At 35.9% G+C, this 24,559-nt stretch overlaps 1 protein-coding gene across 3 annotated transcripts in view; it reads left to right on the top strand.

The window, feature by feature from the left end:
- ROBO1 (roundabout guidance receptor 1) overlaps nucleotides 1-24,559 on the top strand; it is a 436,624-nt gene that overhangs the window by 379,204 nt on the left and 32,861 nt on the right. Inside the window, exons 18-24 of one of the 3 annotated variants that reach the window (XM_014460003.2) lie at nucleotides 573-770; nucleotides 5,013-5,039; nucleotides 6,440-6,482; nucleotides 12,779-12,933; nucleotides 17,930-18,265; nucleotides 20,225-20,332; nucleotides 23,982-24,126. In XM_014460003.2, the coding sequence (XP_014315489.1) occupies nucleotides 573-770; nucleotides 5,013-5,039; nucleotides 6,440-6,482; nucleotides 12,779-12,933; nucleotides 17,930-18,265; nucleotides 20,225-20,332; nucleotides 23,982-24,126 (1,012 nt within the window). The remainder of the gene's footprint in view (nucleotides 1-572; nucleotides 771-5,012; nucleotides 5,040-6,439; nucleotides 6,483-12,778; nucleotides 12,934-17,929; nucleotides 18,266-20,224; nucleotides 20,333-23,981; nucleotides 24,127-24,559) is intronic. The other 2 variants (XM_006093709.3, XM_006093708.3) reach the window with 2 other exon arrangements.

Below are 24,559 nucleotides of genomic sequence, written 5' to 3'. Positions count from 1 at the left end.
CTTTTGGGTTGGTGTGTGGGTGGTGATGGGAGAGATGGAAGACACAGCATGTATTTTTTTTCAATATCTACCTTATACAGGAAATAAGATTTACTTACCTTTTTTTAGAACATATAATTGAGGGTTTCTATGGAAGTCTGAGAAAGTATATCTTTCTTATACTTACTTATCGGGGACCCCTTATTTGTATACTTACAGTAGAGTATTTCATTTTTTACTATTGTACTTTTGTGTTAACCTCAGCACTTTCCTGTGAAACTTAATATAAGCAATGAGCTACAGAGTTTTCTGGAGTAAAAAAAATGGAAATTGTGTGCCATTGCCTTTGCTTTAAAATAAATTCCATAAAATTATATCATATTTGTTTTGAATTAAAATAAATAAAACGAATATAGTTTTGCTGAAAATCTCACGAACTATTTTAACTAACAACGCTGGTGTTGCAAATTAAGAAATGGAAGCTATTGTCCAAAAATTAACAAAATAATGATGGCAGTTTTATGTTATGTAATTTATGAGTTCATTATCTTATTGAGTTTTAAACCCAAATTAATCCGAATATGGCTTTTCAGATTCTCATGGCAACCCCGTGTCACCAGAGGACCAGGTGAGCCTCGCTCAGCAGATCTCGGACGTGGTGAAGCAGCCGGCGTTCATCGCAGGCCTCGGGGCGGCCTGCTGGGTCATCCTCATGGTCTTCAGCATCTGGCTCTATCGGCACCGCAAGAAGAGAAATGGGCTGACCAGTACCTACGCAGGTATTAGGAAAGGTACTAGCTTTCCTAAGTTTTTTATATTTTACTATGTTGACATAACTCTTGTCTTAATATGTGAATGCAAATTGTGTATGTATATATACTTATTAAATCATTTTAATACATAAGGATTTTCAATAGTGCTTTTATTTTATCATGACATCTGCATGTTAACTCCTTTGAGTAGCAATGCTACATATAGGACTAATCAGTTCCAGGCCCAGTTCCCGTAAAATATATTTCTCCCAGGTAGGTCTGCCTGGGTGTTCGCCCATCCCCTGGTTCTCTTAGGGAATGACATTTTTGCTTTATATTCTCAAGGAAACTTTTTAATCTCCTTGCCACAGAAGTTATAAATACAAGCTTTGAACTGTCTCACACAGCTTTAAGGTGGCATTGTTGCCTTTGTGAAGCTAAAGAGGTTACTTGTAAAATCATTATTTTTATGGTTGTTTCTGATTATTTATAAAATAGTCATTTCTTGTGACTCTGAAATATGTGACTGAATGAGGTCCTTCAGGTTGCAGAGAGAGGAGGTGTAGTACTTTTTCATTGTTATATTTAAAGTTGCAGATTTGACTGCATATGCTGCTAATTAGTGAGGGTGATTTTGTTACAAATATGTTTACAGTTTTAGAAGATAAAGTTTACTTGTCTGCTATTATTTATAATTTTGTGGATGAACCAAATATGTGTCACAGACACCTTTGCCACATATCCTAAAATTCTGCAGATTGATAACTTACGTTTTATTCTCTGAGGAGATTTGATAACACTGCGGATGTATAATTCTCCCCCACTCCCAAATATATTCATTAGTTCTGGGCCTCAGACACGGGCCATGGCTGAGATGATCCAGGGCCCAGTTCTCAGGGGATGGTCCCAATTTATGTCTTTAGTCCAACTAAATTTTTATAGTGCTCCTGTTGCTCTCAAAATGGCCCTGGTTTGGATGACAAATAATACATAATTTAAGACAACACTTTTGCTTTGCCGCAATGCAAATTTAAAGAGAATTATCAAGACACATTCCTTCCCCTACCATCACCAACCTTAAAAAAATAAAATAAAAGGTGTGCATATTTCCTAAGTGACCATTTCCTACATGTGTTGGCCAAGTCATTTCTCTGACCAACTAAATGACAAAGTAAGAATTTGCAGTGCCAGTTAGAATGTCCCTATACACTTATAAACAGTCTGAAGAGCAGCCTTACATGTTTGTACTGCCCGTCACAGAGGGGCTTGGCAAGAAAGAGTCAGCACGGAATTCATCACCCACCCTGTAAAATGAATCAACGTGCGTCTTGCCTGGGGCTGCACAGCAATCTTATCATGTACATACCTTTGCCGTGGCATTACCATCCCCAAATGTTTTCTAGATATGTATGCACTCTAGAGATGAAGCAAAATGTCAGTATCCCTTCTTGTGAAATGGAAAATGAGGGCTTAGAATTCAGTGGTTCTCAACCTTCTGGCCCTTTAAATACTGTTCCTCATGTTGTGACCCAACCATAAAATTATTTTCGTTGCTACTTCATAACTGTAATGTTGCTACTGTTATGAATCATAATGTAAATATCTGATATGCAGGATGGTCTTAGGCGACCCCTGTGAAAGGGTCGTTCGACCCCCAAAGGGGTTGCGACCCACAGGTTGAGAACCGCTGGCTTAGATGTAACCACAAGGAGCACTGGTGCTCATTTCTATACAAAGTAGAACAATATCAGGTGTTACCATAAAAAGCCTGCGACTGAAAACAATGCAGAGAAGGGTTTGCGGTGTCTGGGTTGTGGAGCCTGGGAAGAGCAGAGTAGAGTGTTAGGGGGAGGGGGAGAGATAATATCTGATTTGAATGAGGAAAAGTGACTAATTAACATATAGATGTAGAGTCTCTTGAATTCTCCAGGAATCCTGTATTTCTTATTGCAATAGAGTGCTATAGCTGTGTAGTTACAGCAATTTAATGTTTTGTATTGTCTTGAAATCTAAATATGTGACATGAAAAGCTTTCTTCCTGAAATGTTTCTTTTCCTGTACTAATGTTCTTTATGCATGCTGGCAAACGCCTATATGCTCTTTCTGCAAAACCTATTAAACTAATGTCATTGTCCTTTTAACTAGCAGAACTCGTAGAACATAATTACAAATGTAATTGGTGAGCATTTGATTCTGCTTTCTTCATTTTGCCTTGTCGGCACTTTTTCATAATTCTATTTCTATGCAATTAAAAAAAGGTGCCTCCTGAAATCTTAAACTATCTATGTCAGAAACAATGCCAGTAATTATACAAAAAAAGGAAGTGAAGTATTTTAAAGAAATAAATGTAAAAGAGCCTATTGGCTTATAAACCATCAATTCAGAGTGTGACTGGGAATAGGGAGCTCTCTCCCCCCACCCTGCCCCCCTCCACACCACACATACATTTATCTGTAGGCATTTCCTCTGCTGTAACACTCAGTACCCCGTCCACATTCATATTGTGCCATCACTGGGCAAACAGAATGTACTATATTATTGGAAGCTTTGAGAATTAAGTTGTTCTTTGGTGTATATGCTGTTAAAAGTTCACTTATAGACCAACCTCTTTTCATCTCTTCTTCAATTCCTTAAACCAGGGCTAGCAGTTAGCTAGGCATACTGACAAGGACCTTTCATATTTTCCCTATGTCCTTGTGATAGCAAATTAATGTTCAGGCACTCTATTCTTGCTTGAATAGCTTTACTTTCTAATGTACCTTTTTTTTTTTTAATGGAGACTTGTTACTATGGCTCTGTATTTTTTATTGTAGCTGAATTACATTGACTCTCTGACAAGACCCATCTTAAAGAAAACAATAGATTTTTAAAACAGGGGTTGTCATGCTGCAGACGAAGGCCAGTGTATAAGCTGGGTCCATAGCATTGAGATTTTTGTTTTCATTCTTTCTAGTATGCCCAGAGATAGAGTGATTTGGTAAGAAGTGACAGCTGTAAAGGTGTAGCATTCCAGTTTGCTTCCCCAGATGCTCTAATCCTAAAGTCAATTGTTTGGAGATGTTCCAATGTGAAGTGGAAAATACATTTTTGGCAGCTTTTTGATCCACAATAGCTAACCAATATTATAGTTTGTGTATTTAAGGATTGCAAAAAAGCAAACTTTAGTCTTCATGGAGTAAGATAGATGTCCTTGCTTTCCTCACCAGGGCAGTGTGAAGAGCTTAGAAATAAGTCATCCTCCATGAAATATCCTGGAAATAGCAATAGTGTAAACTGACACCGAGGAATGGGAGACGATAGGAAAATGGGGGAGGCAAGGCTGCTACTTTGAGGTCTGCAGCTCCATTCCAGGCATTATTGATTAGATTAAGATTTATAGCTACAGAGAGCGAAGGTTTTCAGAGAGGTGTTATTGTTCTATTGTTTAGCTTCCAGAGTGTGGCATTAAAAAAATTGCTCAGCTTACTCCTAGAAAGCTTCTAAACACAAACTAAAATAGGAAAATTAAAGTTTAAAACTCCCCATTTCTTCTGTCCATTCACAAATTTCTATGAAAAAATGTAGCTTTACACTGTTTATATAATAAGGCGTCAGGCATTACTTGGCATTGAAATAGTTCAATTTTATGGTTCTCTTTATTCCAGTTCTTCCTTTCTTCTATTCTTTCTGTCTTTCTTCCTTCCTTCCTTTTCCTCCCTCCCTCCCTTCCTCGTTCCCTTCCTCCCTTCCTTCCTTCCTTCCTTCCTTCCTTCCTTCCTTCCTTCCTTCCTTCCTTCCTTCCTTCCTTCCTTCCATGCTTTCTTTCTCTCTTTTCCCCTCAATCTTTGTCTCTGTCTCTTAATGATGAATACTTAAGGGCCTATTAGTCCGCTTTAATAAGCATTTACTTTCAGATTTCTAGATAAGGTTGAAGCGAGACCCCCATCAGGCTTGTTTAAGAATCCATCATCCACTGTTTGGAAATGATTTATAGTAGAGGGGTCCTGTTTGTACTAAAGCCATGAGCTGAATCTGTTACCAAATGCAGGGTCATTCACAGGCTAACCCAGCACAATTCCCCTCCGTACTAGAATGTCAGACACTTCAAAATGGTACCTGCAGAGACAAGTTCTCTCTTTAACCTCAGATTCTGTTTTGTTCATATATCAGAATGTCAGAGCTGCTGGCTTAGTTATTTACATTTGTCTTATGTTCAGCTGTCTGCTTGATTTATACTAATGTGATATGTTCCCTTTCTCTCTTCAGCTTAATAACTGGTTTATATTTTGTTTTGATTTTCAGTCCCGTCTTTTACCTTCACACCAACAGGTATATATTTGCACTTACCCTCCTCCTTTCCTTTGTTAGTTCAGCATGTGTTGTACTATTGTGTTTCAGTTTTTATTTCATTTTCTGCAGGAAGTTGGGGGAGAGGGCTTAAATGGAATATAATACTTCATTTACTCATGTCAGGCATGCCTTTGAAGCAGAAATGGTTGGTGTTGCTTTTCATGCCTTTAATGCAGTTATTTATTCATATTGCACACTGCACATCAGCCTTGTATGCATGTGTTTCATTAGATAGACACACTGTAGCTACCCTCGGCATGATTTAACACGTTAATGATCTTATTGATGATTTCATACTTGGCAGTACATTTTTTCCTTAACTTAAGCTTTCAGGTTTTCCAACAAAAATGTCTCTCCCTTTCAATTCTCTGTCCATAGAATCAACATTCTTGAAGGTAACCAAAATAGCCAGCACACCTGAAGATAAAACTTCATTTTCCCTAAGTCAGAATCCTGATGTTCTGTTCTCTTCTGTTTCTTTCAAAGTGGGTCCTCCACTCTCACATCACCTCCAGTGAGAGATGTACCTGGAGCCTTGCCTCCTCGTTGCTAATCCAGTTATTGTAATCACTGGAAGCAGTTATCTCTCCTCTGCAGACTCCCAGTTTGGAGTTCTTCTAAGTAGCAGAATTTGGCAGCTTTTAGAAACACATTTCTTCTTAGAAAATGTGACTGTAGTTACAGAAAAGCTAATCTCCTTAACCATTTGCCTATGTGCAAATCTTGTTTTGTTGTGGCTAGATTTTTATGCCCATACTTTATTAAGCTGAGAATGCTTTCAAGGGCATTAAAATATATGTTTGCTATATATACATGCCTGATGAAAATATAATGAGAAGAGCTTCTAGAAGCCACAATAAGGAAAACATTGCATTAATTGATAGTCACAGTGTGGCCTATATACATCTTTGTGTGTGGAGAGAGAGAAGGGTTATTTAAACATTTCTCTTTGTCTTACTGTTACTCATACTTCTGGGGAAATAGTCTAATAGGGATTTTCCCTTCAATTTAAGATTTCACTTAAATTTATAAAATGATATGATATAATAATAAAATGAAAATATAAATCTATGGGAATTCAACTGTACAAATGTATGACAGAGGTATTTAATAAGAGTGTACTGACATTTTCTTTTGCTTACTTCTCAACCTTGTGGATACTTTGATAAGAATAACTTTATTTAATTCTATACAATGTTTAAAAAAATACTACTTGAATCAGAAATCTGCTAATTCCTGTGATGATTTTTGTGTTGTTTCTAAGTAGAAAGGGAGAATGCATTCCATTTTAGAAAGATGCTCATAAATGTACTAGCTTTTGATATACAAATATAAACATGTCTATTAATTTTTATTTCTTTTTTTTTGTAACATTCTAGTAACTTATCAGAGAGGAGGCGAAGCTGTGAGCAGTGGAGGGAGGTAAATATCTTGCTTGTTTTGTAGATTTTAAGGGGAATTCCAGATATTTCTTCTTGTCTTCTTTATGACATCACTATCTTTGCTTAAAAGATTTAAGTTAAAGGTGAAATTTGTTCAGATCTTTCAGAAATACTCCACTCCGCTGTGTTGTGACACCAGCTTGTTTACACACAAATGCAGTTCCTAATTAGAGCTGTTGCATCAAAGTCAGTGACCACCAGAGGGAGAACTTGAACCAGGAAAGACAGACTTGCTGATTTAGCAGATGATTAAAAGGACTTATAGTAATCAAGTGACGGCATTTATGAAGATTAAGAAATATAACTAGTTAACAGATACTATCAAACAAAAAGTGTTCATTTAAAACCTGCTGAAAACAGCATTTGCTCATAAGTTGTAGGTTATGTTTGTTTTTTGCTCTAGTTATGAATTCAGCCTAGTTCAGCTGTCCATATTGCAGGGAAATATGGTGAAATAAAAGAAGAAACCTAGGTAGCTTATTAACACAGAGCTTTCTTTTCTATAATAAAAATGAACCTCAATCCTATGTTTATGATTTTTTTGTTATTATTCAGTGAACTTTAATATATTCACAGGGAAATTACAAATTGAGGTGAGAGGTGGCTTAAAGGGGATGAAATAATATATAAGTTATATGAGCCATACTTCAGAATTTTCTACAATAAGATTATTTCTTTTTCAAAAACTGACATCTTGCTTAAGGTGTAAGAAAAAAATCTTCCAACAAAAACCATTTTGTGATTCAAGTTTAATTAATTTATTGGTTGCCATGCTCTGTACAGATGGGTAATGTGACTGCTCCTGGAAAGGACAAAAATGAATAAGATATTGCTCCTGAAATCGAGGAATGTATGTCTGATACAAAATCACTGAATTAGTATATGACAAAGTGATTTAAATGGAAATGTTGATAACCTTTAACCAATGCAGTACAAACACAGCAACAAGCACTACTAGGTACTGCTGCAGCTTCCTGTTTGCATACCTGAGAAACAAAGCCAGCCGCTGGAAGATCCAAAAGCTGGGGAGGTCTTCATAAGGAATAAATCCACTTGATTCAGGAATTAAAACAGGGCATGTTTTTGCATCCAGGGGATTTCCATCTAAATCATAGCCCAGACATTCATGAAACAGCCTCTTGCATAAGGACATTCTCTCATGAGTAAATCTGGAATGCCTGACTATAAACCACCTCTCTATCTGTGTATATTTATGACTTCAGACTTCAGTTTTCTCATTAATCAAAGCATATTAAAGTGCTTATTGAGCAGCTTCTATCTTCTCTGCACTAGCCCCTGCATGAGCACAGGCACAGAGGAGTACATGCGACACACACACACGCACACACATGCACATTATAAGTTTGGTTTCTGCTGAAAAGGAATTAACAACCTAAATAGACCAAGTTATCAAATCAGAATACTGACAGGAGCCCATAGGTATCAAATGCTAGTTTATGTGGAAGGGCTGAAAATTTACAAAGTTCCTGAAATATTTTTCTATTTGGAAAGCTCACCAATAACCATGCAAAATTAACCTTTTAAATCTAAAAAATAGAATAACAGTAAAACAGGTTTATTTCAAGTACCAAATAGAAATCACCTTTATACCCCATGAAATGATAAAAGATGCTGAAATGTTACAGAGAGAGTAGCTAAATAGGTATATTAGAGTTAGCGCTCAAAATGACAGTTTTGTGTATACATACACACAATTTTAAATTTATTTATTAATCAAACATATTTATTGACTACCCAACATGTAACTTGGCACTGTTCTAGTTGCTTGAGATATATCAGTGAACAAAGTCAGTAAAGAACCTACGTTTAGTGAGGGAGATAGAAGATAAATAATAAACATTTAAAAAATCAACTTTATAATATTAGCAGTTGAGTGATATGGGAAAAATAGAACAGCATAAGAGAGATCAGGAGGACATTAGGAAGAGGTCTTATTTTCTAGCCATTTTGAGTGTGTGTGTGTGTGTGTGTGTGTGTGTGTATGTGTGTATGTGTGTGTGTCTAAGACCCAGTATGGTAAGAGAATGAGGAGTGAACCAAACTCCTGCACTCGTTTCTTTCATGTCCATTCCTTAATCCCTGCTTCCCTCAGGCATCTCAGACTCCACAAGCCCTCACTGAACCTCCTACCTCATCTGCTTAGTGACACCTAAGTCAAAATGTTCCAGTCATGCTCTTCCCTGAATCCGTTACTGCTTTTTGTTGAGCCTAAGTTTTACCCCCTTTACTATCACTATTTTGTTTCCCTTCAAACACTTGTTCTTTCTTGACTAATCTATTACAAAAGCTCTTAGCAGTCCTGCTTTCATCTGTCTCAACTTGGACTATTTCATGTGAATTCCCTTTGCCCTTTTGGAGCCAGAATATTTTGAAATGCATATGATCATGTCTCTCAGTGGCTGAAGTATTATTGATCTTTGAAAGATAATCATCAAAAACTATCTAAAAGGGGAAGGGATGTGTGAGTTATTGAAAAAAATGAATGTCAGAAGACCTAAGTTCAGTCGACTTTAAAGAAAATTTGGGGTGCTGGACATTTCCCTCCCATAAAGGAGAAGGTTTAGCTAAAAATCACTTCCAGTTTTCAATATTGTAAATTTAGCTCTTCCCAGAGAAGGGTGAATGAGGATTGTGGTAAGTAAAGAGACTTCTTCTCAGCTTGAAAAAGAAGAAGACTTGTGATGTAACTCAGGGGAATATATTGGAAATATTAAGTAACTGTTCCTATTCATTTGCTTTCCTTACCTCAAACATCCCAGTCACCTCTTCAAAAAAACAAACAAAAAAAAAAAAACCTACTTAAGACCAACCCACAGCATAAACCAGGAAAAAGCAAACAAAGTCTTAAAAAAAGGAGTTGGGAAGTCAGGCTAACCAGGTGGAAAATGCCAATCCCACTTTTTTAAAATTTTTTTTATTTATTTTTTGCTATGGGAGTTGAGTTCAGGCTTGCTTCTCTTTAAAATATTGGCCACTCTTAGATCTGTCTTTCCCTTCTTCGTGGCTTCAAAAGTCTTTCATGTTATCAATGGAAAGAGGAGACAGTCTAAAGCAACTCTTACCACTGGGCTCCTTCACCATTTTTTCCAGCGCCTGAACCATGTAGTATTTTATTTTGTGGTTTATGAGTACAAGTAGGTATTTGTTTTGTTTTGTTTTGATTTTGGTGAGCGATCGGCATACTTGGAGTAAAAGGAGCAGAGAAATTAAAGGTAACTGCCACCTGGTTACTTAAGTTCATTTGTTCTCTTTTTCTTTATGACACAAATTTATCCCCCTAATATAAATTGTATGATAAATTTGTTTTGTTTTTTGTAGGCCCTTGTGTCTTCCTTTTCCTGATAAATACTGTCTTTTTGAAAACAAGGAAGAAATAGGCAAAACTCAGAAATGTTAGCATGAAAATATAACAAATAACATTATATGGCAATCTATTATATGCTAACATTTCAGGCACATATTAATCCCTATAACTGGCATTGGGTATGCTTCTGCTTCACTTCTTATTGATGGGTTGCTAGCTCTGTTTTATGCACACTAGACCATCTTAAATGCATAAAGATAGCCTGTGAGATTATTAGTTTAAAAAGACCCCGTAACACCCTTATCAGAGTAGCTGCATATGACCTTGACTTCCTCAAAGACCTCTGAAATACGCACATGGCATTTTCAGATTCATTATGAGCTAATAAGCACAGTTAACCTTCTTGCCTAAATAATTAGCATTCCAAACGCAAGTCTAAACTGAAAACTAGGATGTGAGTTGTTAATCCTACTTCCCATTGGAAATCATCCATACATATGAAGAGTGCTTTCAGCCTATGATGATATCAAAACATTAACTTTGAAAGTTTCGTTCTGAGGGAATCAGAGTAGCATAAAAATATTGTCTATTCCTTTTGAAAAATGTAAAACAGACTGTGGAAAATTTCCACTTGACCCATACTTTAAACATCCTGTTATATCTCTACTGTGCCAAATATAGAGATTTATTTTTAATAACTTCTCCAGTGATAACACACATGGTTTAAGTTCAAGAGAAAATAAAATAAGAAAAGCAAAAGATTAATGGATGCAGAATTTCTATAACTAACATTTATTTCAAAGGCCCCAGATATCTGTGAAACAGCTTGCATTTAAATGTTTTAACTTTCTACAGTTCAGCAACATTGCTCTTCAAAGCATGTTTTTATCAACAATTTTTATAGTAAGTTTGCTCAGTTTTAACAGCTTTACTATGAATTTCAAGACTTCAGACATTTTCCTCACTCTTTCTTTTATTAAGAATACTAGAGGCCTGTTGCACAAAAAAATTCGTGCAATAGGCCTTCCCTTCCCCTGGTTGCCGGCACCGGTTTTCCTCCGGCACCCAGCACCCAGGCCTTTGCTCTGGCCGGAGCAGCCTTCAGGGCCTTCGCTGCTCCAGCGGAAGCTGCGTATGCAAATTAACCGCCATCTTTGTTGGCGGTTAATTTGCATATCTTGCTGATTAGCCAATGGGAAGCGTAGCGAAGGTATGGTCAATTACCCTGTTTGTCTATTATTAGATTAGATATGAGGGCTTGAAGAAATTTCAGCACTCTCCAATATATGTGTTTATAATATTCTAGATTAAAATGTAGATTTTAGAGCCAGACTACTTGGGTTTGCACCCCAGCTTTGCTATTCCCTCACTTTGTATAACCAAATACAAATTTCTTCACCTGTCTCAGGAGTCTCAGTTTCCTCATCTGTGAAGTTTGAGTAATAGTAACTTCCATGTAGAAAATTTATGAGATTAAATGAGTTGATACATGTCAAGACCTCAGAACAATGCCTCACACATTGTAAGCAAAGAGCAAATATTCATTTTTATTACATATATACATATATATTTACATATGGATAGATATATAAATTCTAAATCCATATGCTTCATTTAAAGTGAATTATTCTCACCCTAGCCAGTTTTGCTCAGTGGGTAGAGCGTCAGTCTGCGGACCAAAGGGTCCCGGGTTCAACGGGTCAAGGGCACGTACCTCGGTTGCAGGCTCCTCCCTGGCCTGGGCCCTGGTCAGGGTGCATGCAGGAGGCAACCAATCAATGTGTTTCTCTCACATCGATGTTTCTACTCTCTCTAAAAAAAATCAATGAAAAAAATATCCTGTGTTGAGGATTAAAAATAAAATTAAACAAATAAATAAAGTGAATTATTCCTCAAATGATCATTTGCATAATAATTTTTCTCAATTCACTGTGTCAGCATAGGAACCATGGAGAGTGGGATGTCAGGTTCTTGCTTCCCAGGTAAATGAGAAGCATGTTTATTGCACTGAAACAAAGAAAATGAAACCATGAAGAACATCTTTGCAGAATTTGTAGTCCCAGTCTGTTTATTGTGGGTCTGACAGCACATCTGCATCATCACCTCTGCTGAGTTAGCAAACACTGACAGTGTTGGAAAAAGGACGTCATGAATGCCTTTCGGGGGCTCCAGTTTGCATCTCTGGCCCTGTTGGTCCAGGGCTCCCATTAATAATTGCTGCTGTGCTTTGCATTCCCAACACATAATGAAAGAGGATTAACATCTGTTGTGCCAAAGAAGAAAAAGAACACTGATATTTCTTATAGTGGACATCTTTGTTTTCCCAGGTTTAATTCAATAGCTTTCCTTTGTTGATATAGGGATTTGTGCATTTCACGTAGTCCCCATCAGAAAATGTTGGCAAGCTTAGAGAACTGTGCACTGAAACATTGATGGGCTCTCTGCAAAATGTCACAGACCCCAGACTCACTATTTCTGAAACACTGTTGTGAAGAAAAATATGCAAATGTTCTTACTGTGCAGGATCCATTGTCTAAGTGAAGATGCTTGTTCCATTTTTCAAATCAAGTTGTGGGAAGAATCATGACTTTTTAAGGGGTCAAAAATGAGAAAATGCAAACCATCTTAACTATGGAATTCTTTAAGCTACTAAAACACTAAAAAATACATGTCTCTATATTTTTAAATTTCATGTTTGATTTTAGTCAGTGACTAAAGATGGAGTAGAGCATTGCCAGTTTACAAAGTTATGGTTATATAAACTGAGGTGCATCACAGAATATTACATTACAGTTGCCTTGCCTGTAAAATAAAAGGAATAATAATGTCATTCAGTATAGTTGACCAAATTATTTGTGATAGTAATGAAATAAATCATTCATTCAAGTCTGAATTAGAAATATTATTTGCTATTTATATAACATTTGCTTAATATACTTTTTTTTCTTTAGGCCGGGACTTCTCAACATCAGTGAACCTGCCGCCCAGCCCTGGCTGGCAGACACGTGGCCTAACACTGGTAACAATCACAATGACTGCTCCATCAATTGCTGTACAGCAGGCAGTGGGAACAGTGACAGCAACCTCACCACCTACAGTCGCCCAGGTTAGAGACCCAGAGACATCTTGATAAATTTCTTTCCCTCCCTACATTGGGAGGGAAAACTTGATCAACATTTTCGTGAAATTCTGAGTATGGTTTAGCTGTCTAGCCTATTTACTTTTTCCATCCCTACATCTTCACAGTTTATTCTCCCACAAGAATGATTCCCAGTGTTTGATGGGAGTATGGAGAATATAAACTCCAGAATAGGAATCAAATTAGGACAAATGAAATTATCTAAAAGTTTTCATCTTCATAAAAATGTTTGCAGTTTTAATTTTTAATGGTAATTAATTGTTTTCAACATTTTGGGAATAAAACATCAAAATGTGAATAAATCTATAGTTTGAGAGAACCAAATTCTTAATAGCAGTAATAATAACAACTATGTAACAATAATAAAAATGTTTAATTAACTGAAATTTAAATTCACATTTTTATAGTATAGAAGTAAATTCTGGTGACATAAGAAATATATATCTTTTGCAGATGTATATTCATCTTTTATTTTGTATTGTACGTTCTTGGTTCAGAAATTTATGCAAGTAAAATACTTTGCTAAAATGTCATGCTAAAATATGAATGTGTAGTACGTAAAATTTGAAGGGTTAAACAAAAAATTATATGATTTTTATTTTAAAAAACCTCAACATTCACAATATGTGAATATTAAAAGAATCGTAAAGAATCAGAAGATATGACTACAGAAGTAAAATAATTCATAACCCATTGAATTAAGAACAGGGAAACAGAACATGGCATTTAAGTAAAGATGGTATATATGTTATATAAAGAGCAATCGTAGTGTAATCTATAACTCTGACCTGGAAAGAACTCCCAATAGATATGGATAGGAATGTAACATAACCCGGTGACCCAAGTCCATGTTCTCCAAAGGTGCATATGCTAGTTGTCCTTCAGGTGGATGGTCACATAATTATAAAAGGAAGACCATGCTGAGCTCTATATGAGAAAAAAAATTATAATAGTCATTTAAATTAATATGAGAGTTGTGTTGTCCAATATGGTAGCCTCTGGCTATAGGTGGCTATTTAAATTTTAAAAATATAATTTAAAATGAAGAATTCTAATTTTTTTCATATTTATTGTTGAAAGTATTATGTATGTCCCTTTTTTCTCCATTGACTCCTTATAGCCTGCCCTGCACCCCACCCCAGGCCTCCACCACCCTATTGTCTGTGCCTATGGGTTATGCATATATGCATACAAGTTATTTGGTTGATCTCTTCCCACCCACCCACTACCCACCCCGGCCTTCCCTCTGAGGTTCAACCGTCTGGTCCATACTTCTATGTCTCTGGATCTATTTTGTTCATCATTTTATTTTGTTCATTAGATTCCACATATCATGTGATACTAGTCTTTCTCTGACTGGCTTATTTAACTTAGCATAATACTCTCCAGGTCTCTCTATGCTGTCTCAAAGGGTAAGAGATCCTTCTTTTTTTACTGCTGCATAGTATTCCATGGTATAAATGTATAGCAGCTTTTTTTATCCACTCATCTACTGATGGGCACTTGGGCTGTTTCCAGATCTTAGCTATTGTAAATTGTGCTGCTATGAACATAAGGGTGCATATATTCTTTCTGATTGGTGTTTCTGGTTTCTTAGGATATATTCCTAGAAGTCAGATCACTGGGTCAAATGGTAATTCCATTTTTTATTTTTTGAGGAAACTCCATAATGTTTCCATAATGGCTGCACAAGTCTGCATTACCCCCAGCAGTGTACTAGGGTTCCCTTTTCTCCACATCCTCGCCAGCACTTCTCATTTTTGACTTGTTGATGGTAGCCATTCTGACAGATATGAGGTGATACCTCATTGTCCTTTTAATTTGCATCTTTCTGATGACCAGTGACTTTGAGCATTTTTTCATATGTCTCTTGGCCATCTGAAGGTCTGCTTTGGAGGAGTATCTATTTAGGTCATTTGCCCATTTTTTAATTGGATTGTTTGTCTTTCTTTTGTTAAGTTGTATGAGTTCTTTATATATTTTGGATATTAACCCTTTATCAGATGTATCATTGGAAAATATGTTCTCCCATACAGTGGGCTCCCTTTTCATTTTGTTGATTATTTCTTTTGCTGTGCAGAAGCTTCTTATTTTGATGTATTCTCATTTATTTATTTTCCTCTTAGTTTCCTTTGCCCTAGGAGATGAATCTGAATACATATTGCTATGAGAGATGTCTAAGATTTGTCTGCCTATGGTTTTTTTAAAAGATTTTTATGGTTTCACATCCTACATTTTAATCTTTTGTACATTTTGATTTAATTTTTGTGTATAGTGTAAGTTGGTGGTCTAGTTTCAATTTTTTGCACATAACTGTCTAATTTTCCCAGCACCATTTATTGAAGAGATTGCTCTTGCCTTCTTTGTCAAATATTAATTGAGCATAACGGCTTGGGTCAATTTCTGGGGTCTCTGTTCTGTTCTAATGATCTATATGCCTCTTCCTGTGCCAGTACCAGGCTGTTTTGATTACAGTGGCTTTGTAGTATAACTTGATATCTGGTATTGTTATCCCTCCAACTTTATTCTTTTTCCAGATTGCTATGGCTATTCAGGATCTTTTTTTGTTCCATATAAATTTTTGGAGTTTTTGCTCCATACCTGTGAAATATGCCATTGGTTCTTTAACAGGGATTGCATTGAATCTATAGATTGCTTTGGGTAGTATGGACATTTTAATGATGTTAATTCTATCAATCCACGAACTGTTATATTCTTCCATTTGTTTATATCTTCCTCTATCTCTTTTTTCAATGTCCTGTGGTTTTCTGAGTATAAATCTTTTGCCTCCTCTGTTAAATTTATTCCTAAGTATCTTAATCTTTTTGTTGCTATCATAAATGAGATTATTTAGTTTCTCTTTCTGAGAATTCATTATTGGTGTATGAAATGCCATCGATTACTGGGTATTAGTTTTGTATCCTGCTACATTGCCAAATTCCTTTATTAAATCTAGTAGGTGTTTTTTTGTTTTTTTTTAATGGAGTCTTTAGGGTTTTCTATGTACAATATCATGTCATCTGCGGATAATGAGAGTTTTACTTCCTCCTTTCCAGTTTGGATGCCTTTTATGTTTTCTTCTTGTCTGATCACTGTGACTAGGACTTCCAGTACTATGATGAATAAGAGTGGTGAAAGCAGACATCCCTGTCTTGTTTTTGTTCTTAGGGGAAATTGTTTTAGTTTTTGCTCATTGAGTATTATGTTGGCTGTAGGTTTGTCATATATGGCTTTTATTATGTTGAGGTATGATCCCTCTATTTCCACTTTGCTGAGAGTATTTATCAAAAATAGGTGTTGGATTTTGTCCAATGCTTTTTCTGCATCTATTGGTACGATCATGTGATTTTTGTCTTTTAATTTGTTTTTGTGATGTATCACGGTTATTGATTTGCAAATATTGTACCAGCCTTGCATCCCTGGAATAAATCCCATTTGGTCATGGTGTATGATCTAATATATTTCTGGATCAGATTTGCTAAAGTTCTTCATTCTTACTATCCACAATCAAGTGCTCAGTTGCCACATGTGGCTAGTGGCTACTGTATTCACAATGCAGAACAGAACATGTCCTTTATCTCAGAAAGTCCTAGCACTCACTTAGAAAGACTGGGGAAGAGAAATGATGTTGCCAAATCTGTGTGGCCTTTAATAATATTTCTTAACCACTACTCAACAAAAGTTAATACCTAGAAATTAGAATTGCTAAAGGCCAGATGAATAAAATATTTCTGCTCCCTGATCATTTATTATTGAAATGACAAGTAATCGAACTTAGTATATAGGGAAGTTACAATTTTTCTTAAGATCATATTTAAGTTTGCATCTTTAATATCAACCATGTTCATTTATCATTTTTTAAGATATCCAATCTTCAAGGTGACCTGTTAATATTGGTGCCACTAGGAACTGCATGAATAACATAATGGTATTTTTATCATTGTAGCTTCACTAATTTTTTAAAAAATTTTAAATTTAAATTATGATTTGACTTTCTCCTACTTTATAAATATTTTAACAGCAGTCTTTAAATATTTATATATAAATATATCAGTTATTTCATTCTCAAATATTTCAATGAAGGAAAAATTAAAGGGAAATTGAGATAGTAGACATAATAGATATTATTTCATATTTTATTTTATTAAATTACCCCAGTTACTTATGATTCCTTTTGCCATCAATATTGTCATTCTTGGGATCTGTGTTCTGTCCCATTGATCTCTCTTCCTATTCTTGTGCCAGTACCAGGCTGTTTTGATTACAATAGCTTTGTAGTATAACTTAATATCTGGTATTGTGGTCCCTCCAACTTTGTAAAACCATGAAAAAATAATTAGCATCTTTCCCTGACAATGATTATCCTACATGAGCAGGAGAATAACTAATAAAATTTCCTGAGCACTATGTACTATCACTCCTCTGTTCCTCATATCTTTTGAGCAGAGGTACTTTCTAAAATACTTAAATCTCATGTTCTTTGATGGGCGGGGGGCAACATTGTTTTTTCTTTGTTTGGATTCTGAACTTATACGCTTTGTTCTATTGCTTCAATAGCTAACCAGTAGCTTCAAGTAGTTCAATCGCTACAGACTAGAAAATTTTAATTTGACACATAAAGATATTCATGTATGTATTATTTTGGTGGTATTTCTCTTAATAGGGTTGTTAAAGAAAAGTTATCTTAAATTGGGAAAATTATTTACTATATAGCACTAGTAGCAGAAGGTCAAAATTATTTAGTCTCTACATAAATTCAGTGTGTCCTCTCTTATTTCTTCAAATTTTAATTGTTTTCTTTAGAAAGTACATGTAAATACTTGGTCCTTTCCTTCTATCTTATGTGAGCCTATTTGTTCTTTACATAACAATTTTACTGTGACTCGCAAAGCTACTTACAAAGAAATTTAAAACGAATAACCATGGAGAATGACTTTTTCCTTTTCCTCTTCGTTGCACATAGCTGATTGTATAGCAAATTATAACAACCAACTGGATAACAAACAAACAAATCTGATGCTCCCTGAGTCAACTGTTTATGGTGATGTGGACCTTAGTAACAAAATCAATGAGATGAAAACCTTCAATAGCCCAAATCTGAAGGATGGGCGTTTTGTCAATCCATCAGGGCAGCCCACTCCTTACGCCACCACCCAGCTCATCCAGTCAAACCTCAGCAACAATATGAACAATGGCAGTGGGGACTCCGGCGAGAAGCACTGGAAGCCGCCCGGGCAGCAGAAACAAGAAATGGCACCAATTCAGTATAACATCATGGAGCAAAACAAATTGAACAAAGGTGAAGAGCTTTGCCTTCATTCCCATTCTTTTCTGTATCGGTACCCTTAACCCTTCTTCCCTACGTGCCGAAACTCATCCGGCACTAGCAAGCGAAAGCTTTCCTTTGTCACTAAAGTATTCCTATTTCTTTGGTTTCAAAATGTCCAGTGTCAAAGAGTTAATTAGCACAACAATAACCTTGGAAATTGATTTTAAAATAAATATAAGTATTTTCAAATGGTTTTGAGATTAATTTAAATTTAATCGTAGGTGAGGGATTGCTTAGGACAGACGATCTTTTATTCATAAGGCAGATGTACAACCGTCACAATACCTCACATTTTAAATAAATAGACTATTCCATTTTCCCAGTCAAGGATGGAAGATAATTGCTTCTATATGGTCATATAAATGAATGGCACTTTTATATCAAACTGAAGAAAAATAATTAAATTGAACTGGAGAAGTGGTTCAGTTTGCTGTCTCTCTCTCACCTCATGTGGTTACTGTATGATTGTAGAACCTAAGTTTCTTTGGTTGACCTGATTGAAGTCTGTCAGGATAGAACCTAAAATAAATTGAGTTTAGTGTTAACTTGTCGCAGCAGAATGGTATTTTATGGCCAGAGGGGAATGTTTCTCTATTGTAATATGTGTGAGCTTGAAGAGACTGGTATTTGATTTCTTTGTAGTCCTTCAGGCTATAGCTTTAATAACATGATTTGTAAAGTTATGTCATAAAAAAAGATGATTGCTTTTATTTGAATAGATCAGGCAATTTTGTATAAATGTCCAGGTAAAAGATACATTTTATTGTAGATAATTAGAGATATAGTCTTATTTCTTTAGCCTTGAGTTGGGACCTCTTTTTTAAAAAATAAAACAGATTACAGTTAGATATTACACAACAGCTTAAACCTACTATTTCGTTTGATTAAGTTAGTGTTATATGTTCTAATTTAATAATACAAATCTTGCTTTTTTCTAAGTTTAAGAAAACACTTGATTGGCATAATAACCCAATTCAATAAATATTTCTAAAACTCTTGCACAAGTTCATGACAAAGGCTGACAAAGATGAATAAGACTGTTCTGCAATCATAGAGTTTGCAGTGAGGATTCAAACTATTGTTACAGTATTCCTCCATAGTACATGGCTTTACTGTGGACTGTGGAAAGGTCTGACAGCCCTCTGTACAAATATTTCAGAACTCTGATTTATTGTTTAGACTGCTTGTAAACAGACTTGGTATGTGAAACTATAATAAAGACCCTGGCATGCAACTAGACTGACAGATTATTACTCATTACATTCCAGTGGTGAGTTTATCATTTGGACTTTTCCCTTTGCCTTGGTGGCAGATTTAAATACTTTGCTTTCTTATCATGGATATATTTTTATTAGATATAATCTTGCTGACAAGTTTTATTTTTTATTTTACTTATTTATTATGATTTAAAGACATGGTATTTCCTGATTTTTTATTGTTTAAATGATTTTGTTACTATATTTATAAAGGTAAGAAGTTAAGAAAATCTGATTTCTGTCCAACTTGATTTACAAAGAATTTAAAGAGAAGAAAGAGTCTCTCATGGGATTTGTTCACATCTGTGTTTAGTCTAATTCATGGAAAAAAATGATGCAAAGAATTTGTATTTTGTAAATCATTTTTAAAAAATATTTTAAATTGAATTTATTGGGGTGACATTGGTTAATAAATAAGGTTCCAGGTATACAATTCTACAGTGCATTATCTGTATATTGTATCATGTGTTTACCACCCCAAGTCAAATCTCCTTATAAATCTTAAAGGATACATGTTTAAAGGTCTTTAATTTTTCTTGACTTTTCCTCTGGAACATTTACACATGTCTTAGCAAGTGATCAACATGATGGTTTAAAAAGCCTAATTGTTGGTAAATGATTGAGGCACCAAAAAGAAAATAAATGTTTAATTTTTTTCATCCAAAATGTCTAGATTATCGAGCAAATGACACAATTCCTCCAACTATCCCATACAACCAATCATATGACCAGAATACAGGAGGATCCTACAATAGTTCCGACCGGGGCAGTAGTACATCTGGTAAGTAAGGGGAATGAAAGAGAAAGTCAGCAGTTCTTTTCAAAAGATGTTGCATTCTAAGATTATGAATTGAATGCTAATGAACTGAAGTGCATATATGACATGTCTATAACTTCATATAATTTTTTAAATTTTGATTTATTGCTTAAAGTATTACAAAGAGTAGTACATATGTCTTTTTTTTCCCCTTGACCTTCCCCCGACCTCCCCTACCCCACAGTGTCTTGTGTCCATTGGTTATGCTTATATGCATATAATTTTAATCTTTCAAATATGGGTCTTGTTTCTGTTATTTGAAGGACTCTCCATTCACAAAACCATTTTATGTTCTATTTGCTAACAAAGATTGAGGATCTTATTTTCCTCCTTGTTGGGGAGCTTTCATAAAGCCAGAAGCATGAAGTAGTCTTTAAAGGCTGTTGTTACACCTTCACCCATTCCAAGCCAAAATATAATTTAAAAAATTTTGCACATATAGTTAATCTGCTAAATGTTACCATTTGAAAGCACATAAAATTTTGACACTTGAGAATCAAAAGCCTCAGCAACAATATTGTGAGATCTAGGTACAATAGGAACCTGCCTCAGTTTGTAAACTCTCTACTCCCTCAATTCTTGCTGTAAAACCTCTTTAAGCAACCTCCCAACTTAAGTCTGCAAGTACCTCAGAAATCACATTCAAGCCTCTTCCCTGTGGTCTTCATGCTGTTGCAGCTGTTTGCCAGCTGTTTTCCTGATAGGGCCTGCAGATGGGAGCTTGCTAGTACTTAAGTTTTGTTTTTCTAATTAAAGGCAGTTCATTATTAGAAGTAACATGTGGCAAGTCACACCACAATGAGAACACAACCAATTGATCTTGACTCTATTATGTTTCCCCAGGACAGGGTAGAAATATCACTTCCAAACATCTGGACTAAAATTGTTGCTAGGTGCTTTTAGCCAAGTGTCTCTACCTCTCTTTTATAATGAATACTAGACGCCCGGTGCATGAAATTTGTGCATGGTGTGAGGGACCCTCAGCCTGGCCTGCACCCTCTTGCAATCTGGGACCCCTCGGGGGATGTCTGACTGCCAGTTTAGGCCTGATCCCAGCAGTCAGACATCCAGGAGTAAGACATCCCTCTCACAATTTGGGACGGCTTGCCCCCAACCACTCACCTGCCTTGCTGCTTGCTCCTAAAGGCTCGCCTGCCTGCCTGCTCAGTGCACGTCATAGTGACTGGTTGTTCTGGTTGTTCCGCCAAGCCTAGTTGCTTAGGCTTTTATATATATAGACTAGATGCCCGTTGCATGAAGATTTGCGCAATAAGCCTTCCTTCCCCTGGCTGCTGGCACCAGTTTTCCTCTGGCACTCGGGACCCAGGCCTTTGGTCCGGCTGCAGTGAAGAAGCCAAGCCTCAAAGCTAGGCTTCTCCCCTCCGGCCACAGTGAGGCTTGGCTTCTCTGCTGTGGCCGCTTCAGTCTTCAGTCTTCAGTCTTCTGAGTATGCAAATTAACCACCATCTTTATTGAGTTAATTTACATAGTCACTCTGATTGGCTGGTGGGTGTAGCGGAGTGACACCAATTTGCATGTTTCTCTTTTATTAGTGTAGATTGTATTTGCATTTTCCCATATTTTCTTGATTAAGACATGGAGATTGGGTATTTTCTAGTCTGTGTTCTCCTATTTGAATTAAAGAAGCTGAGAAATAGCTCTTTATTTTTTATATCTATTTTTATTCTACCATGTGTTGATTTTTTTAAAAATTAAAATCTTATCAAATTACTTTTTTAAAGTAAGTAAACCCTGAATTGACAGAAATTTTTCAAAAATCTACTCTTGTGAAAACCATAAAAAAATGTTAATATTGATATCTCATGCCATTTCATCTTTGAATTCTTAGCCATTTAAAAAATCATAACTTAACTAGAGGCCCAATGCATGAAGATTCGTGCAAGAATGGGCCTTCCTTCCCCTGGCTGCCGGCACCGCCTTTGCTCCAGCTGGAGCCGCCTTTCTGCCTTCCCACACTGCCCAGAGGCGCAGAGCGGCTGGGGTGGTGTAGAATGCCTGCATCGTCGCCATTGTGATGGCGACGCCCCCAGCCGCTTGGCGCCTGCGTATGCAAATTAACCCACTATCGTTGTTGGGTTAATTTGCATATTCACTCCTGATTGGCTGATGGGCATCATGAAGGTACTGTCAATTTGCATCTTTCTCTTTTATTAGTGTATATGGGGAAAATATAATTCTGGGTTGTTAATATTCAATTGACTTTCTCCATCCCTCAGCTTCAATGTCTAGATCCTGATGTTCTGCAGCTATTTATTACTAGGTATTCTGTGAATATTCAATGAATAGATGAAAAAATGTCAATCTGGTGAGAGAAGGAAGCAAGCAAATGAAGTGTAGGAGAGATTTTTGTTGTGATGTTAGGTCTGAGGACACGGATGGAGTTGTTAAAGTAGATAAGTGCCAGTAAATCAAGAGGAAAGCTTTGGGTATAGTCAACTCCACAGTACGTGCTCAGCCATTCCAACACAGGCCAAGTGAGTGCAGGAGGAAAGACTGGAGACAATCATAATTTATTAGTGATAGCCTGTCTCTGGGCCCATACTTGGTGCAGTAACATACCAGTGCAAGAATGGCTGGCTTAACAAACACTGAGATTTAACTGAAAATTCCCAGGTGACAAAATAAATAAATAAATAAATGAGGCTCATATGACCTGTTTCAGACCCCATGTAACTTGGAGCTGTTTCAAAGGGGTTTTAAAAATTAAGATCAACACAATTCACAGAATTTGAGGGATCATGTGTGAAAATAATTATAGAATCATTGTCTATAATTTATATAAGAATCTAAAATGCATCATATTGGAGGGAGAGGATAAAGACCATATTATCTCAAAATAACTTTTGACCCAAGTTATTTTAAAATGAATACTCTAAAATGTTCAACTACCTATGTTTAAAGAATATGCCAAATCTAAAATATGAACACCTGGGCACATGAATAATTGGGCTATTTCCAATTTCTAAGAATGTGCAAGAAATGTCATTTTACTCCAAGCCATAAATTTATAGAAACAATGGCTAAATATACTTCTCTCCCTTTTTAAAAATAATTTTATGCTTCTTTTGTTGTTAGTTATATTAGTTCCTCCAGCAATTATTTTCATCTGCACCTGCTTTTCTGACAAAAACTAGTAATTCTATTGTGGCTAAAACATTTCAATGGGCAAGTACAAATTATATATATTCAGTGATTTAGTGCAACAGTGGAACATTAATAGATTGTATCTGTATCATATTGTATTTAAAGTTCCAGTAATTAAATATTAAAAAGGAATTTCAGAAAGTATGTCTATAGCTCATTTGTTTTAGATGATAATCCATAGTGCAATTAATTGCTGTAAGAAGATTGCTATTAATGATATGACTTATAAAATTCATTTATGGCTTTATTGCTTTTTTGCTATTTATTTTGTAGTTAAATTGTACATCTTCTGTTGTACAGTTCTGTTCAAAATTAATGAAGATAAGTGTGTTTTTCTCTCTATATATGAATTATAATAAGATCATATTTACAGAAAATAATTAACCCATAGACAATGGAAAAATTTTAGAGGCCAGAAATAAAAGACTGAATTTCATTTGTTTTCAAGGGAGTCAAGGGCACAAGAAAGGGGCACGGACACCCAAAGTACCAAAACAAGGCGGCATGAACTGGGCAGATCTGCTTCCTCCTCCCCCGGCGCATCCTCCTCCTCATAGCAACAGCGAAGAGTTCAGTATTTCTGTGGATGAAAGGTAAGAGGAATTTCAGAATGGATGTAAGTGGAATATGTGACTTCTTAAGCCCATATTAAGTAATTGTTAAACTAGATCACCAAGGCGAGACTGATTCCTAAAGTCCAAAAACACTTGTCTCTGAATAAAACTGTATCACGATAGGTCAGCAGGACTTATAAACCCACTTTAGTGCTGCCAAAAAAAAGGAACTTGTGCTTTGGAAACTTCTTTTGGAGCTAAGAATCATGAATCATAAATATAAACACAAACATATACATATATATATATATACAATTTACTTATACATTTTATATTATATACATACAATTTATATATATAAGCATGAATATATAATGATATCACATATCTATTATTATAATACTAGAGGCCTGGTGCATGAAAATTCATGCTCTGGATGGGGGGGGGTCCCTCAGCCCGGCCTGCCCCCTCT

This window comes from Myotis lucifugus, unplaced genomic scaffold (assembly GCF_000147115.1).
Source record: "Myotis lucifugus unplaced genomic scaffold, Myoluc2.0 scaffold_120, whole genome shotgun sequence".
NCBI classification, from domain to species: Eukaryota; Metazoa; Chordata; class Mammalia; order Chiroptera; family Vespertilionidae; genus Myotis; species Myotis lucifugus.
The sequence above is the reverse complement of the archived record's forward strand: the minus strand, read 5'-3'. Positions and strand labels throughout refer to the sequence as shown.